The sequence below is a fragment of the Pleurodeles waltl genome, chromosome 4_2 (genome assembly GCF_031143425.1).
Source record: "Pleurodeles waltl isolate 20211129_DDA chromosome 4_2, aPleWal1.hap1.20221129, whole genome shotgun sequence".
Classification (NCBI taxonomy): domain Eukaryota; kingdom Metazoa; phylum Chordata; class Amphibia; order Caudata; family Salamandridae; genus Pleurodeles; species Pleurodeles waltl.
The window spans coordinates 506,878,746-506,895,798 of NC_090443.1; the positions used below are offsets into that span (position 1 = coordinate 506,878,746).

The 17,053-nt window shown below is 44.9% G+C and overlaps 1 protein-coding gene across 1 annotated transcript; it reads right to left on the reverse strand.

Moving 5' to 3' along the window:
* Positions 1 to 243: 243 nt before the first annotated feature.
* Positions 244 to 1,657, reverse strand: RBM34 (RNA binding motif protein 34). The gene has a single exon (XM_069231996.1). It carries the CDS (start codon positions 1,566 to 1,568, stop codon positions 318 to 320), a length of 1,251 nt encoding a protein of 416 aa, XP_069088097.1. The 5' UTR covers positions 1,569 to 1,657; the 3' UTR covers positions 244 to 317.
* Positions 1,658 to 17,053: the final 15,396 nt, after the last annotated feature.

Consider the following 17,053-nt stretch of genomic DNA (forward strand, 5'->3'; position numbering starts at 1 on the left):
CCTTTCTCCTATTATTAAATTGACCCTTTCTTAATTAGAACCTTTACATTCGGCGTTGTCTCTAAACGTTCTTAATCTCAATTCTGGATATTAGGGTAATTATATCCATGCTCCTAATCATTAATTTAAACCTGACTCAAATTTCAACTAACCACGTATGTTTCCAACTTCTCTGGTAAAAATATACCATATGTTTAAAAATCTAGACAGCTTCGCTCCACACAAGGCATGCTGATTCGCAAATTAACTTTGCATTTGTGTTTATTCGGTGGAAATCATATAACATCATCGGACTAATACACAGCGGTGAAATAAGTCTATGGTTTCTTCTTAGAAACTCGCTGATGCCCAATATTTTTGGATTTACTCCTTTCCACCTTCTTTCCCTGCTTTAACGTAGGACGTTTTTTTCTGTCTTTTGCGGGCGAATCGAACTTATGTTTGGCACCGGTGAAATTATTCGGCCCAGTACGAGGTGCCCCGTCCTTCTGAACACACCGTTTCACTCGCATTTTCCTGCCCATCAGCACTGAACCGTCCAGCTTTAGGGCCAGTTGAGCGCCATCTGCCTCCTCGAAAAGGACATATCCAAAGCCCTTGCCCACCCCGGTCTCCCTGTCGCGAATAACCCGCACAGCCACTACCTCCCCACACTCTTCAAAATGGTCACGAAGAACCTGGTCCTCTATATCATAAGGCAGGTTGCCCACAAAGACTGAGCGTCGGTTGTCGTGGCTGCGGCTGCCAGAGGCTCGGTCCACTCTGATATTGAAGCCACCCTCCACCTGGGCCCCATTGCGGGCTACGGCCAAACCGGCGGCTGCCTCTTCCTTGAAAACAACATAGGCGTGGATGCTCTTACGCTTAGGGTGAACTTGGCGCTGAATCGCAGCTACTCTGCGGTTGAGGGTGGGTTCTGCACGGGCCACCGAACGGAAGCGGACAGACTCAATGGCCCCGTAATCTTTAAAAAGAACCCGCAGTGCCTGCTTAGTAAAAGAGACCGGCAGATTGCCCACAAAGACAGTGCGCTTGTCTTTGATCCGTTCCTCTGCCTTGTTCCTGGGGCGCTGTTGCTTCGTGGAGCAATCAACCTCGTCTTCTGTTTCTCCGGCCCGTTGCAACCGCCGCTCCTTTCGCTTTTGCCGGATCTGTTGCGCCCGCTGCTCCTCCTGGAGATCAGCTTCTTCCAAGGGACCCTCTCTGGTAGACACCCGCAGCTCGGAGGCGGGAAGGACTTTAGGCTTTTTAGGCGTGGGCGTCTGGACATCTGCAGCAGACCTAACACGGGGAGTGGTACCAGAAACGGGATCCCTTCTTGGAGCGGGCGGCGCCGGCACGTAGATGGGAGTAAATAGGTTTGCTGCACTAGAGCTAAAGAGCGATGCTAGCGGGCCAGGGCTGCTTCCATCTGCCCCTCCTCGCAGGCTGCCCGCTACCTGCCCAACTGCATACGCCGGCCCTGGCGAAGCTGTAACTTCTTCTGCATCCAGTTTGTGCTTTTTGGATTTTTTAATGCGCCGTGGCCGGGCCTCGCCGGTCTCTCCCACTGCCCCTTTTTTCACCATGATAGCTCGTAAGAGTGCCCCACGTTGAATTTCACATGGGGCACAGGAAGCAGAATGGGACTTCCTTGAACCCGGAACAGGAATCACAAGGAAGGTCTGCTTCCTGTACAAACATCAAAGACAGACAATCGGAAACAGTAAGCGTCGTGCTGGTAAAAGCGTGGCAGGACAGCGGCCAACTTTTTTTTTTTTTTTGCGTGGAGCTTGCAATAGCATTGCGAGATGCTGTTGTAGTTAGAAAAGAGCTTGGAGCCCGCCTGTCGCTCACCATTTGTTGGCTTGCGTTCAACTGTTCTTTACAGCCTCCTAATTCCTCCACTGTAGGTCTGACATAATTTCCGGTCTGTAAACGGAGCAAGCCCCTAAACTGCTCCCCGCGTGATTGAAAGCATAACAGTATTGCACACGAACACTTCCTTAATATTTAAGCCATCCATGCGAACATATTTTCTATTATAGAGGCTCAGCAAAATATTGTAATGGCAGCACGGCTGCTTGCTTTAGTGGTATGATTCGTTTTTGCGACATCATTATTCTAAAAGTTACATCCCTGATTGATTGCCCTAGTTGTGAAATGCTTCTAATAACGAGTTACCAGACTGATTTTCACAAAGCCAACTCTTGGCATGAAGCCAACACTAATTGAAAAATGACCTCGCTGGCCAGAACAGAAAGTTTACATTCTATGTCAGGACCAGAGGCTCAGATTATACTTCTCTTTCTATGCTTTATTTTACAACAGCAGCCAATCAAAATAAAAACAGGAAAAAACTACAAATCCCAAAAGTCCCATCAACACGTGATGACCATGGTGGAGGACCCCCTATAAAACGCTGCCTCACATAATTCCTCTCCTCTTTCTTTGCTGCTTCGTAGCCAGTAGCTTCATCCTTTACTTCAGTTGCTTATACATTTGTATTCTCACGCCTCCAGCGCTGTTTTGTTTACTGTCATTAGAGATGTTTCTATTCTGGGAGCGGTTATTCCCTCCCGGGAGCGTCTGCTCGGTCCACCTCCTGTAGTCTGTGGAGCGGGAGCAGGGGAGCTAGGACGCGCGGCTTTGCCACACAGTCCTCTTTCTATTTCCAGGCTTCTGAAAGTTAATTTTCACACACTTGCGTTGCCAAGTGTTTTTCTCCTCCAACACAACGAGGCACGTGCGATCGTCTCTCAGCCTGCATTGCTCTCCGTGTTACACCCCAGAAATAGATTCTGGGGTTGAAAAAGATTATTATTCAGGCTGGGCCTGGCTTTTTTCTTCTCTGTAGGGCAGCTCCCTCCACATCCTAATTACTTTAGATTTATTTAGGACACCACATATATTTTTTCTGGTTGTATTCATTTATATGAACCCATTGTATTTAGGGTTGGTGTTCTGCCTACTTTTTTCAGAATTATTGCTCCTTTGAGCCCTATCTGCTGTTTATAGCATGGCTGGCTATGAAGACCAGGCTAATGACGAATAACACTTGGATGATTCTGCTGGGTCCTTTGAGCAAGATTTGGTTTATGCTTTGGATGCTGGAGTGCGTCATACTGTTAATCAAGCCTTGGCACAGGCGATCAGACCCATTAAACATCACCTGATTGGTTTTGCAGAGCAGCAGGGATGGGTTGCCCCTTCGGGCGTCCAGTCAATAAAAGAACCCTCCCTGTCTGGTGGTTCCCAATCACTCCAACAGAGCCATAACCCGCATGCTGCGGATTTTGAAAGCCTTATCAGGGCCATGGCTAAAAAGCACAACTATAATGCGTCCTCTCAAAAGACTAAGTCCAGAGAAGTTCTGGCTTCTTCTTCCTCAGACCATTGATCCTAGACAGGGGATGACACTCCCCGTAAACGCAAAAAGAAGTCTCCTCATCAGGAGGATCCTCTGCCTACTCCTAAGGTCTTAACCTTTGAGCCGGAAGACATTTTCCATCCTTGTTCTTCCTTATGGGTGCCCCCCTCTGAAGTGGCAGATTATGTGGAATACCACATTAGACATGGATTCGATAAAGAAGTTAGATCCAGATTGCAATCTGAATGCCCCTGACCGGATTTCTCCTCTAAAGTAACAGAGACTCCGGAGTTGGATCCTACCCTTGTCACATTCTTGAAGAAGTCCTCTAAAGACCCTAAGAAGGGCATTGATCGCGCCTGGCAGGGTTGTCAGGATAAGCTGTTAGACGTGTCAGGTCCTTTGACTAAGATTTTAGAAATGGCATTTCAGGGCAAGGAGTCAGGCGAGGCCATTAACCCTGATGTTTTGGTGGGTTGGGCCCCCAAAGAGAACTCTTCGGAGCATCGTCGCTCCATTTTGATTAAACTGGACCCCAAGTTAGCAGACCTCGCTACTTCTGAATCAGGTCCCATGGCTCAGGGCTTATTGTTTGGCTCCCCTTTCCTAAAGGAACTTTCGAAATTTGTTGCAACATATATAAATTTGGACATGGCCCAAGGTTCTATTAAGAGGGTCCTTCGTCCACTTTTTTGAGGGGCCAGACGCTACAGAGGGCGTGCCTTCAGCCGCTTCAACCATCAAGGCCCTCAACGTGGGTACTGCCACCAGGGTTGAGGCAGTTTCCAGGAGTATGACCCCCGCCTCTATTTTCTACCCCTGCCACCCAAGAGCGGGCCGCTCCAGATTCTGCAGAGAAAGGTCCAGGGGCAACCAATCCTTCTCCCAGGAGGCAGGATCTACAGGTGAGCCTGGTACTAAATTCAGAGGTCATTTTTGGGGGCAGGACAGGGGTTTTTCTGCAAGAGTGGTGCAAAATTACTTACAATGCCTGGGTCCTCCAGACCATTCAGGGTTTCAAGCTCAAATTTTACGAGTCCCCTGTCCAGTATGTTCCTCCCCATCCAACATATTTTTCCCTACAAGAGCGCAGTTTCATTTCCGCCGAAGTCTCTGCGCTGTTGGCAAAAGGAGCTATTGTCAAGACCTCAAAGCACCCTTCCGGTTTTCTCAGTCCTGTTTTTCTTGTAAGCAAGAAAGGAGGGGGGTCGCATCTGGTTCTGAACTTAAAAGAGGTCAACGGTTTCTTAGTTTATCGACACTTCAAGATGGAGGGTATCCTCTTGTTGAGGGACATCCTCCAGGAGGGAGATTGGATGGTTCGTTTAGACCTCAAGGATGCTTATCTAACCGTTCCTATATTCCCTCCCCACCGAAGGTTCCTTCAATTTCTGTGGGAGGGCCTCTGTTACGAGTACAAGGTTCTCCCATTTGGATACTCGTCAGTTCCTTGGTGCTTCACAAAGGTAATGCGACCAGCGGTAGAGTACCTTCGTTCTCGAAGTGTACGTCTCATAATTTATCTAGACGACATTCTCATTATGGCTCAGGACACTCGTCTCCTCCTTTCTCATCTAGATTAGACCATTTCCCTGCTTCAAAGACTGGTGTTTATAATCAATGTCCAGAAGTCGGTCCTAATTCCGGCTCAGCAGATGGATTTTCTGGGCTTCCAGATCAACTCCATTCGGTCTCAGCTAGTTCTTCCCCCTCAAAAGATTCATTCAATCAAGAGGAAATTGAGATTGCTGCTGTCCAGACAGACTATATAATTGAGGGTGATTGCCCGCATGGTGGGCCTGCTATCTTCTTCGATCCAGGCGATTTTTCCAGGTCCTCTACATTACAGAGCCCTCCAGAGGTTAAAGATTTCCCAACTGCAGATGGGTCTCAACTATGCGGACCAGGTTCCCCTTTCAGAGGAGGCTCGTTCAGAGATGAATTGGTGGTTAGACCACATGGAGGCGTGGAAAGGCAGGGCTATTTTCAGCTCTTCCCCTGAGATTGTGATAGAGTCCAATGCCAGCCTGTGGGGTTGGGGAGCCCGTTGCGAATCAGTCTCCACTGGGGGCCGTTGGTCCAGGTCGGAGCTTAACCTACTCAATTGTCTGGAGCTTCTAGCGGGTTCCTTTGCAATCAAGAGTCTGTCCCCACTCAAAACTAACTGTTACATTCTTCTTTGTATGAACAATATCTCAGCAGTGAGATGTGTCAATAAGTTGGGGGCTGGGACCAGATCTCGCATTCTAGCAGAGATTGCCAAGGATTTTTGGCATGTCTGCCTGAAACACAGTATCTCGGTGATAGCGGAGTACCTGCCAGGGAGCAGCAATTCGGTAGCAGATTGGCATTCTCGTCACCTTCGTCACAATCTTCCTCATCCGCTTGTCCTCTCGGGTCAGTTGTCCTTGGTGGGGTGGCGTCTTTCAGGGAAAGATGGAAGCTCCCATGCCTTTCACAGGAATCTTCCGCCTTCATTGCGGGAGCCTGGTCAGCCAGTACGCATAGGAGATTTGCTTCTGTTTGGAACCGATGGAGCGCTTGGTGTAGGGCACAGAATGCAGATCCTTCTTCAGCGGATTGCAGTTTGGTCTTAAATTTCTTATCCTCTTTAGCTTCGTCTGGTTTGGCTTATAGATCGATGAATAACTATTGGTCGGCTATATCAACAGGGCACTTACCCATTGAGGGTAGGCCAGTGGGTGAGCTTCCCATTGTGTGCAAACTGTTGAGGGGTATCAGGTTATCTAATCCTCCTCGCTTTCATTATTCTACCCTTTGGGACGTAAAGGTTGTTCTTCGTTTTTTGGAGTCTTAGCCAGCTAATAGGTTCCTTTCTAGAAAACAGCTTTCTGCCAAGCTTACTATGTTATTATGTTTAATCTCTGGTAAAAGGGTGTCGGATGTTTGGGCCCTGGACTTAGCAGGGAGGGTTTTTTCTCCAGAGGGAGTTACTTTTTCTATTTCAAGGCGTACCAAGTGTAACTTGAGATCAGTTTCTTATCCCAGTTTTGTGGACAATCCCAAGCTTTGTGTTGTACAATGTCTCAAGGCTTACGAGGTAAGTACAGAAGAATTTCGTTCTGATATGGGTGGTCAATTGTTGATTTCCTTAGTTAAACCTTATCACCCTGTTTCCTCAGCTACTTTGACCAGATGGATTAGTTGGCTTTTGAATGAAGCAGGAATTGATGTTTCCAGATTTGGTGCTCATTCTACTCGAGGTGCCATGGCTTCAAAATCTTTTGCTTTAGGTTCTCGCCTAGAGGATATTTTAAGAGCTGCAGATTGGTCTTCTCCATCTACTTTTAAATCCTGCATTGGTTGTAGTAGATCAGCTTTAAACAAGCATAATCTGAGCCTTCGGTCCTGACATAGAATAAAAAAAATTCTAGCATTCGCATTAAGAATCTTTCAATTCTATTAAGGACATGGAGACGAGGATTATCCCACAGCACTGTTGCCATGTATTTTCTTTGGTCTTATTTTATCTGTTAAACAGTTTCATCGACATGTTATTGTGTTTCAGTGCTTTACGCTCCCTGTGAATATGTATAAAGTATATCTATTGTGTTTCAGTTTTTATGGCCTGATTTTTTCATCTTTTCAGGGACGGAGGACAAATAATTGGACCTTTTTCGCAGTTGTTCTGAATTCCGTATGGTTGGAGATTCTCTTCTGTGTTTCTAAGTTGGTCGTTTTTTTCTCTCCTCTTCAGGATGTTCTGAGGATTCATGTTCTTGGACTTGCATTGACTTAATCTGTTGCAATACTGTTTAAGCAAAGAAAGAAGCTTGGAATTATGCGAGGCAGCGTTTTATAGGGGTCCTCCTCCAAAATAAAGCATAGAAAGAGAAGCATAATCCTCGCCTCCGTGTCCTTAATAGAATTGAAAAATTCTTAACGCAAATATAGATTTTTTTTTATTCTATTAAGGACACAGACAAGGATTATGCATTTACCTCTTCATATTGTTGTCACAGCAGTTTTGGGTGTGTGTAAAGTTTCAATTCTATTAACCCCTGGGGTGGCCACGGTTGCCGTGTGCCGAGGATGAGACCAGCTCATGCTGCACCCGGCCCAATGGGGGGGGGGAAGCGTTATCGCTCCCCCCGTGGGACTCCCACCCCCACTCTCCTCAGATGGAGCAATTATCCCCGATCCACTCCCCGGAGGGGCAGAATGCCTACTAGATGCCAGGGAATAATAAAAAAAAAAGAAATAGTGGGATGGTGGTTACCAACCAGTATGGGCATGGTTATGCCCCCACCCCCCAACTAAAGGGGGTAACAGTCTATCAGCTCTCCCCCCACACACACTAAAGGTCTTATCCCAACAGCAAGCAAGAGGACATTTGATTATTTTGGGTTTTGGTATTACATTTCATCCATGAGAGCATGTCTATCTCTCAAAATAGTCCCACTTGGAATGATGAGGACTGCATCTTTTGGACTTTGGGACGCTGCCATGTAGAAAAATCTAGGAGACCTAGCCACATCTGAAAACTAAACATCTTGGTGAGTACAGGGTGGTGATGTTCACATGCACCCGTACCATTTTACTACCCATGAGGCCCTGCAAACTTCCAACTTTGCTTAATATCACACATTTTCCCCACATTTTTGTGATGGAACCTTCCGGAATCTGCAGGAATCCACAAAATTCCTACCACCCAGCACTGGCGCATCTATACCGATACAAATTCTGCCCCGCTTATCAGCCTAAAAAAGTTTTTTCTCATATGGACCCGCTTTTGTTCTCCTTAAATTTAGACATGTTTTTGGCTCTTCCCTGTCACAGGCACTTGGCCAACCTACACAAGTGAGGTACCATTTGTATCGGGAGACTTGGGGGAATACAGAATAGAAGAACAAGTGTTATTGCCCCTTGTCTTTCTCTACTTTTTTTCATTCCAAATGTAGGATAGTGTGTAAAAAAAAAAAAGACGACTATTTGAGAAATGAATTCACATGCTAGTATGGGGACCCCGGAATTCAGATATGTGCAAATAACCACTGCTTGTCAGCACATTATCTTGTGCCCATCTTGGAAGTACAAAAGTTTCCTTGCTACCTATTTTTCACTCTTTATATTTCACCAAATGAATTGTATACCCACTATACAATGAAAACCCATTGCAAGGTGCAGCTCATTTATTGGCTCTGGGTACCTAGAGTTCTTGATGAACATACAAGCCCTATATATCCCCGCAACCAGAAGAGTCCAGCAGACGTGACGGTATATTGCTTTAGAAAATCTGCCATAGCTGGGATAAGTTATAGAAGAAAATGTGGTCAGAAATGGCTCTTTTCTTCACCTCAATTTCAGTATTTTTTTTATTGTAGCTGTTACTTTCTGTAGGAAAACCTTGCAGTATCTACACAAATGACCCCTTGGTGAATTCAGAATTTTGTCTACTTTCCAGAAAAGTTTAGCTGTCCGGCATCCAGCATTGGTTTCACACCCATTTCTGTCACTAACTGGAAAGAGGCTGAGAGCAGAAAAAAATAGTAAAAATGGGGGATGTCCCAGTAAAATGCCAAAATTGTGTTGAAAAAGGTGGTTTTGTGATTCAAGTCTGCCTGTTCATGAAAGCTAAGAAGATGGTGATTTTAGCACTGTAAACCATTTGTTGATGCCGTTTTCAGGGAAAAAACCCACAAGCTTTCTTCTGCAGCCCTTTTTCCAATTTTTTCTTTGAATCAAAAAAACTATTTTTTTTGCTTTATTTTGGCTAATTTCTTGGTCTCCTCTAGTGGAACCTACAAACTCTGGGTACCTCTAGCATCCCTAGGATGTTGGGGAAAAAAAGGACGCAAATTTAGCGTGGGTAGCTTATGTGGACAAAAAGGTGTGAGGGCCTAAGTGCATTTACCTCTTCACTCTGTTGTCACAGAAGTTTCAATCAACATATCAAAACACAGAAAGAGACAGAGAGGAGAGAGAGAGATTTAAAACACACAATCTGTGGGGACTTGATTGCACTGTGGGGACGTGAACCCAAGTCCCCACAAGGTAATGTCTTCTAAATGATAGAAAATCACTTCAGAAACATTTGTGCCAAGTTTAAAAAATGCTTAAAACTTGCCTTGTGGGGACCTGTAGTTCATAAAGTGTGTTTATTTTTTTGCTCAGCTCTGCCCCTGTAGACAGGAGCCGGTATTGCAGTCTTAAACACACCAAGGAATCCTAACACTTTGGTAATCCAATTCCCAGTCTCCCTGCAGACATAGGGCGTCATTCTGACCCTGGCAGTAAAATCCGCCAGGGCCAACGACCGCGGGAGCACCGCCAACAGGCTGGCGGTGCTCCCATGGGCATTCTGACCGTGGCGGTACAGCCGCGGTCAGAAACGGAAAACCGTTGGTGTACTGCCGGTTTCCCGCTGCCCTGGGGAATCCTCCAGCTGCGCCGCCATGGGGATTCCGACCCCCATACCGCCATCCTGTTCCTGGCGGTTTTGGCCGCCAGGAACAGAATGGCGGTATGGGGTGTCGTGGGGCCCCTGGGGGCCCCTGCAGTGCCCATGCCAATGGCATGGGCACTGCAGGGGCCCCCGTAACAGGGCCCCACAAAGATTTTCAGTGTCTGCCATGCAGACACTGAAAATCGCGACGGGTGCAACTGCACCCGTCGCACCCCTTCCACTCCGCCGGCTCCATTTGGAGCCGGCATCCTCATGGAAGGGTGTTTCCCGCTGGGCTGGCGGGCGGCCTTCTGGCGGTCGCCCGCCAGCCCAGCGGGAAACCCAGAATACCCGCGGCGGTCTTTTGACCGCGCAGCGGTATTCTGGCGGTTCCAGCCAGGCCGGCGGCTTCTGCCGCCGGCCGGGGTCAGAATGACCCCCATAGTCTAAATAGCACCAGAAAGAATTGACAATTTCAGTAATTTTACGGGAGGCATTTCACAATTCCTGAAATTATGCCATTATGCTACTTCGCATATCCACACACAATTTGCGATTTGTGATAATAATTTACTGCGTATGCACTGTAACAACAGCATAGAATACTTTTGTTTTTTGTGGTTCTTAGTGTGAAATGCATTCTCATATCAAAAGTTAATGTGAGAACGTGCATATACAATATTTTACACTAAAAAAATAGAATAGTGCTACATGATGGATTTGCACTTCATGTACGTGCACCGAAATTTTGCTTTGTACTTCTCACATCTGTAATATAATCCATGTGCCACTGTTGCACAGCACAGTAAGCAACTTAAGTATCAACACGTTTTTTTGTGTATTTTGTTCAAGTGTTTAAATGACAGAAACACAAACACATGCACCACCAAAACGCTTTATTGAAAGACACAAACAATTCACTAAAAGAGAAATTATACTCCATATTGGAGCAAATAATACGAAAAATAACTTTTGAACAGGTGTAGTTCATTTGTTTGCATAGTGGCCTTACTTGTACCAAAATGAATAATAGTTTTCGCATCGTACTGAAAATGCTTAAAAAAACAAAACATTTCAATGAGCACTTCGTTATTTCTTAGGCACTGCTTACCTGCAAGAAATTGTTATGTGCCATGAAATATTTTACATATTAAACCCGTCCTGCTGGTATTAGGTTGCTCACTTCTGAATGATTCTTTGAATTCTTGTTAAAAAGAATCCCCAAATCTCTGCTAACTGCACGGAGGAGAAGAGGAAGTCAGGTCTTTGGGATTGGCAGCTAAAGATGTGCAAAAGCGTCTTTTTGCATATCAAAGGGGACAATTGCTTGACAAGAAACCAGTGTGCTGAAAGCGGTCTGCCTGGTTTTATTCACACAATGAGGGTGGGTCCAGCAGGAATAGTAACACTTTGGTTAAAGAAGCAGTGCATATGACAGGCCCAGCACTGCTACAGTACACTGAAAGAGATTACACCATTCTTGGTTGTGGATCGCTTCGGATCACAGACTGCAGTGCACGGTGTTTTTGCACTCGTAAAAGCAATATACCCATTTTAAATTGAGCATTTTCGAAATGGTAGTAAGTATCTAAAAATGAATCATTACTTCCTCCTAGCTGTTCTATATCTATTTACAATGATGACCAGAGAGCCGTGGTTAAGGAAGATGTTTGTTCTGTGTAAGATTGTATTTACCAACAGCATAGCGTCAAGAACTGTGCGAGCCTTAGAAGTTGAATTTGTTCCATTTAAGGGAAAACACTTTATAATATTAATAATTTATATATTTGGTCTCTAGTTTATCCTTTAAAATGCTTACTTCATTAGCATTATGTTCCTTGCATTTGCCTAAATGGTTGGATCAGTGAGCTGCTTTTCTGATCTTCACACTTTCTGATACACATCTTCTATCCCTAATCAACTAGTCTTTATTTGGAAGAAAGGAGGTTCTATATGGCTTTTGCACTTAATATTTGTGTTTATGTTTTATGGCAGATATCAAATAAAGGGCCAGATTTACAAGGCCCTAGCACCGACTTGCGCCACACTAGCATCATGTTTTTTTTTTTTTTGCTAATGCGGCTCAAGGAGGCAATTTTCACTGTCCCATATTTACAAAGAGGTACAATGCATGCATTGCGCCACTTTGCGACCGCTTACGCCACATTATGCTTGTGTCGGGCATAATGTATACAAGGGGGACGTTCCGGCGTTAGGAGCCCTGCAAAACTGGTGTGCTCCTTGAAACTAAAGTTTGCCTGGGATTTGTGCGTTCTCAGGTTTCTGTCCCGCCTTGCCAGGCCCCTTAGGTAAGAGTGGTTTATGTGGTCAGATTGGACATAGCTCTGTCCTAGGACTGGTCACTTGAGATTTATGTTGTCTGTTCAGTGTTTTGTTGTAGCTTTTTGTCATTGTTTTCGCATGAGCATGGCACCCCCCATAAACCACCAGCTTCACTCCAGTCACCATTACTTGGTGTTACTAGGCCTATTTTAACTCTTTGTGCTATATGATTATTTCTTATTTCTATTTATTTAAAATAATTATATACATGCTCTAGAAGCAGAGCGATGGTACAGCAGTTTTATATTCTTGTTTTTAGTATAATTATTTTGACAATAACCAGCAGAAACTGTACTACAATTCACTGTTTAGCTGAAGCACCCTATAGTGCTCTTGTAAAAATATGACATTTCTCAGACAACGCTGCCCCATTGGTGCCTCTATAACCAGTGATAACAGCTCTAGTGTAATCCCTGGGACATGCAACCATTTTTTTTGTTTATTCCTGGAAATAATTTTTTTATTAGCTATGGCGCTAATATAGGGTTAACCAATAAATATTAGTCTGTCTATCCAGCGAGCACTTTAATGTTAATTAGCATTTGACGGGTGCGGGGTGACTATGTGAGACTTTTATTGAACTGTGTACTGTGATGCACGGGGTGGCTACATGGGACCTAATTTAATATTGAACTGTGTACTGTGATGCAATTATTTTATGAAATCAAACAATAAAGAATTTTATTTCTCTGACCGATATGGGTGCCACACTGATGCCCACGCACAAACCCATTTTCTAAGCCCTGAGCCTTGCATACACAAGAGTTATTGCTCTCGTGTTGTCATACAATTAGGCCTGCCTGGTGTGTAGTGTGTATTATCAGGAAAGCCCTGCACCAACAGTAGTCTCTAATAGTGGTGCTTGGAGCAACAATTTTATCAAGGGCACAAGAGGCCTCAACTTGGAACTTTGTAGGAAAAGAAAGCTCTTCGCAAAGTTGTGGAAACGTCTGAGTTCTGTATTGCGATGCTGGTGGAGAGATTAGTTCCTCAATAATATGGAACAAATGCTTTGTCATGTTTGGAGACTTTTTGATGCACATTTTGAATTAGGATTTTTTTATTTTTTTATTCTGTGTTTGGAAACAAGCCTGTGTGAGGTATTCTGTCACCAAGTTCATCTCATAGCTACTTGTAAATTTTCTTTCTGTTCTGCTAATTGTTACTTTAAAGTTCTGTGACATGAACACATATTTTGTTTGCATACAGAGAGCATTGGTGGAGAAGTACTGGAGCTGGCCACTGGGTTTATTATTTTCAAGCAAACTAGCCCCTGAAGACCACGCTTTTTAAAAGCCTTCGCAGTTTCTCCAGTTTAATCAATATACTGTTCTCACAGGTTTGAACACTGGAAAGGTGTGACATTCATTTTGCGGGATGCTAATTTTCATACATATAAAACAAAGTTGCAGAACTGGATCTCAGTGTTGCAGAAGGGTGGCATAATATTGCATTGATTTTCACTCTGAGAAAGCGTTTGACCGGTATAAACTATTGCTTATTGGTCCATATGCCCAAATTCTTAATGCACCACAAAATTGAGATCACCCCAAAATTACCTCTGGTGGTATCCAAGCCAGCACCCTTGATTTTGTGTTAAAGAACACCACCCTCCTCAACACCAGGCCTAACCTAAATTTAGTAGAGTAATAAATAAGTAGCTGGAAGCACTCAATAAGTGAGTTCTAGATCAGGGAAAAGGGATTTTATTCCACAATCTAAAAAGGTTGGGTTTGTGAGGATTTTGGTGTATTATATGATGTGTCTGTGGGGCTTTATTTTGTAATACACTTGTAAAAAACTGTCTTGGGTCCAGTCAAGCTTGTTTGTACTAGATGTAGCTCAACCCTGGGTAGCTATGGCTTTGAGCAGCAAGGCTTAACAAGGGAACTTAGGGCAAGATGTACCAAGGAGTTTTCTAGTCACAAATGGCCCAATTCACAGAATCATGTCTTTTGCAACCAGAAAAAAGCTTTTTGGTATGTACCAAGCCCAAATTGAAATACGGTAACCTGTTACGGAATCACAGTATGGGTTTGCTAGTTGGTATTAGGGAGGGGAGTGTTAATGGTGTCCCTTCCTAATACTTAACCGCAGTGGTATGTATGAATGTTTTGGGATAGAAATGTGGTCACAAAACATTCACATTTTACCACTAACCTCAACCTGGAGGTAACCCATTCGTAAAGGGTCCCCTTCCCCTTTGAGGATGGTTGAAAAAAATGGTAAGAAAACTTTTCATTTCATTCTGAAACCGTCCCCATTTTCGTTTAAGGAAAACAGGCTGCATTTACAAAAAAAGATTGCTTTAATTTAAAGCAATCACAGGCATGGTGATCTGCTGACCCCAGCAGGGCACCATCCCTGTGATTTTAGCAATTCCCAATGAGTCACTTGGCGAGTAGTGGTGGAAACCACTACTCCTGGCAAGACGTTGGCCTGCTGTCCTAAAGGCAGTCCCAGATTCTGTAGTGAATCCTGGTACAGCTTCTCACACTCATCCAGTATCTCCTCTTCCTCCTCTGGAGTCACAGGTGCTGTATCACAAGCTTCTATCCAGGCCTTCAGCACCTTTTGAAGCTTTACCTTCCTGGTGAATCCATTGGCAGAAAGTTCAAAACCCTTGCACAAATCCTTGAGTTAGGCCACAGTATAGCTCTAAAGTATAGCCAGATCAAAATCCATTTTTACAGGTGCAGATGTAGAACTTCCTGACAGACATGATTTTTGGAAAAAATAAAAATGACAATCCAGGAGAACATAAAAACGTTAAAAATGCCAGTAGGAAGGGTAGGGGGAAAAAGCTGTTCAAGAAGAAATTATTTGAGTTGGTCTTTGTGTGGAATGGTAGTGTACACCAAATTACTGTAAGGCACAGCGCAAACACAAGTCTTATTCTCACTGCTGATCACCAATGTTAGAAATTGGGTATCTGCTTGGTAGATGTATGCACCCTGTCTAAGTAGGATTCACAATCCTACTCGGGGTAAATCATAATGCACACCCTCAATTAATCTGTGCTCACCCCCTGGTAGCTTGGCACAAAGCAGGCAGGCTTAACTTGAGGTAAAGTGTAAAGTATTTGTGCAACACTTAAAACATCAAAACAGTGGTAACACCCCACAAAAAGATACCACACCTAGTTAGAAAAATAGATCTTAATTTAATGGACAAAACACAACCAAATTACAAAAATATAATAAGTAGAAGCTGAGAGATGATTTTTTAAAAGAATATCTACAAATATAGGCCCATAATTATACTTCAGTTGTGCCGAATTTGCATCATTTTTTTTTAATGCAAATTTGGCGCAAACCTAACTCCATATTTATATTTTTACATTAGACACATCTAACTTTAAAATATAGGAGTTGGCACAATTTTGTGGGATGAGTGCACCTACCTTGCACCAATGAGATGCAAGGTAGCTGTTCCCATCTAAAAAATGGTGCTATCCCCATAGCCCCATATTTATCCCCCTGTGCTAAAATGACGCACGGGTGGGAGGAGGGGCTAAATAATGGCGCAAAGCTTGCTGTGCACCATTATTTAGAGTCTGGGTCAGACCAGGCGTTAGGGGACCTGTGGACCCACTTCCATGGTTAAACATCATGGAATGGGTCCTTAGGTGCCCTCCCCAAGTTCTAGGAACACCCACACAAGATGGACACTTGTCCTCTGTGCTGGCCACTGGGGTGGTGAGCATGACTCCTGTCTTTCCTAAGACAGAAGTCATGTTTTTGGTGGTTGTGCTCCAGGAAATGGTGCTAGTCTGGTTAGAGGCATTTTTCTTGCCTCTAACCAGGCTAGCGTCATTTTTTGACGCACAGCCCTCTCCTTCCCTACCACCACCCCCACCCGGCTGGCATCTTTTTTTAAGACGCTAGCCCAAGTTTAGTGCCGGCTTGCGCCATTCCTTTAATATGGCACCCGGCTGGCGCTGTGGAATAGCAGAGGCGGTGACGCGTTGGCGTCAGTCCCACTGGATGTAGGCTCGGCTCAGAACCGTTTCTGATTCACGAAGGCTGGGATGCATCGGTTGCAGTTTCTTAGTAATGTAGGTGATTTGTTACTGTTGAGCTGCACAGCCAATCCTGTGATGTCTTTATCTTCAGTGGCAGTGGTGAGGCATCGAGGGGAGATGCAACGGTTCTGACTGATGCATCAACGGAGATGCGTGGGTTGTGTAGTTGCAGCATTTTCAGCCCACTTCCAAGGACCCAGGACTGGATTGGCACCACTTGCCAGGACCAACGCATCAGCCTGATGACTGGGTTGTGTAGTTGCAGCATTTTATGCCCACTTCCAAGGGCCCAGGACTGGATTGGCATCACTTGGCAGGACACCACTTGGCAGGGCAACATCACCTGTAGCAAGCAAGTTTCATGTGCTGTTGCAAGATGAATTGACATCTTTGATTTCCTTGTGACTTCAGAACAGGAGGCAAGCCAGCAAGCCCTTAAAGTCACTTTGGTTCTGGGGATGTAGAAATGCAGGTCCAGTCCTTCTCACTCCCAGGCAAGGAGGGAAGCGGGCAGCAGGGCAGGCAGAGCATGAGTCCAGCAAAGTTTAGCAGAGTGGCAGTCCCTTCAGCAGCACAGCAGACCTTCTTCCAGGCAATGTGTCCCCAGGTCCAGAAGTGTACTGATTTGGTGGGGTCAGAAGTCCAGTTTTCATACCCAGTGGTGCCTTGGAAGTGGGGGAAATGTTAAAGGGGGGTGGGCTTCGAAGTGCACAGAGTCTGTGCCCTTCCTGCCCTGGCTACAAAACACACTACAGGGGGCTATGCAGCCCTATGTGTGGGCTCATGACACAGCCTATTCAGGTATAAGTGTCAGCTCCTCCCTCCCATCCTGCCCAAGAAGGGCCATCAGGATGCTGATGGTCCATCAGCCACACCTAAGCTCCCTTTGTGTGTGGCTGTCTTGAGGTAATGCTCAAGACCCCAGTTGTCA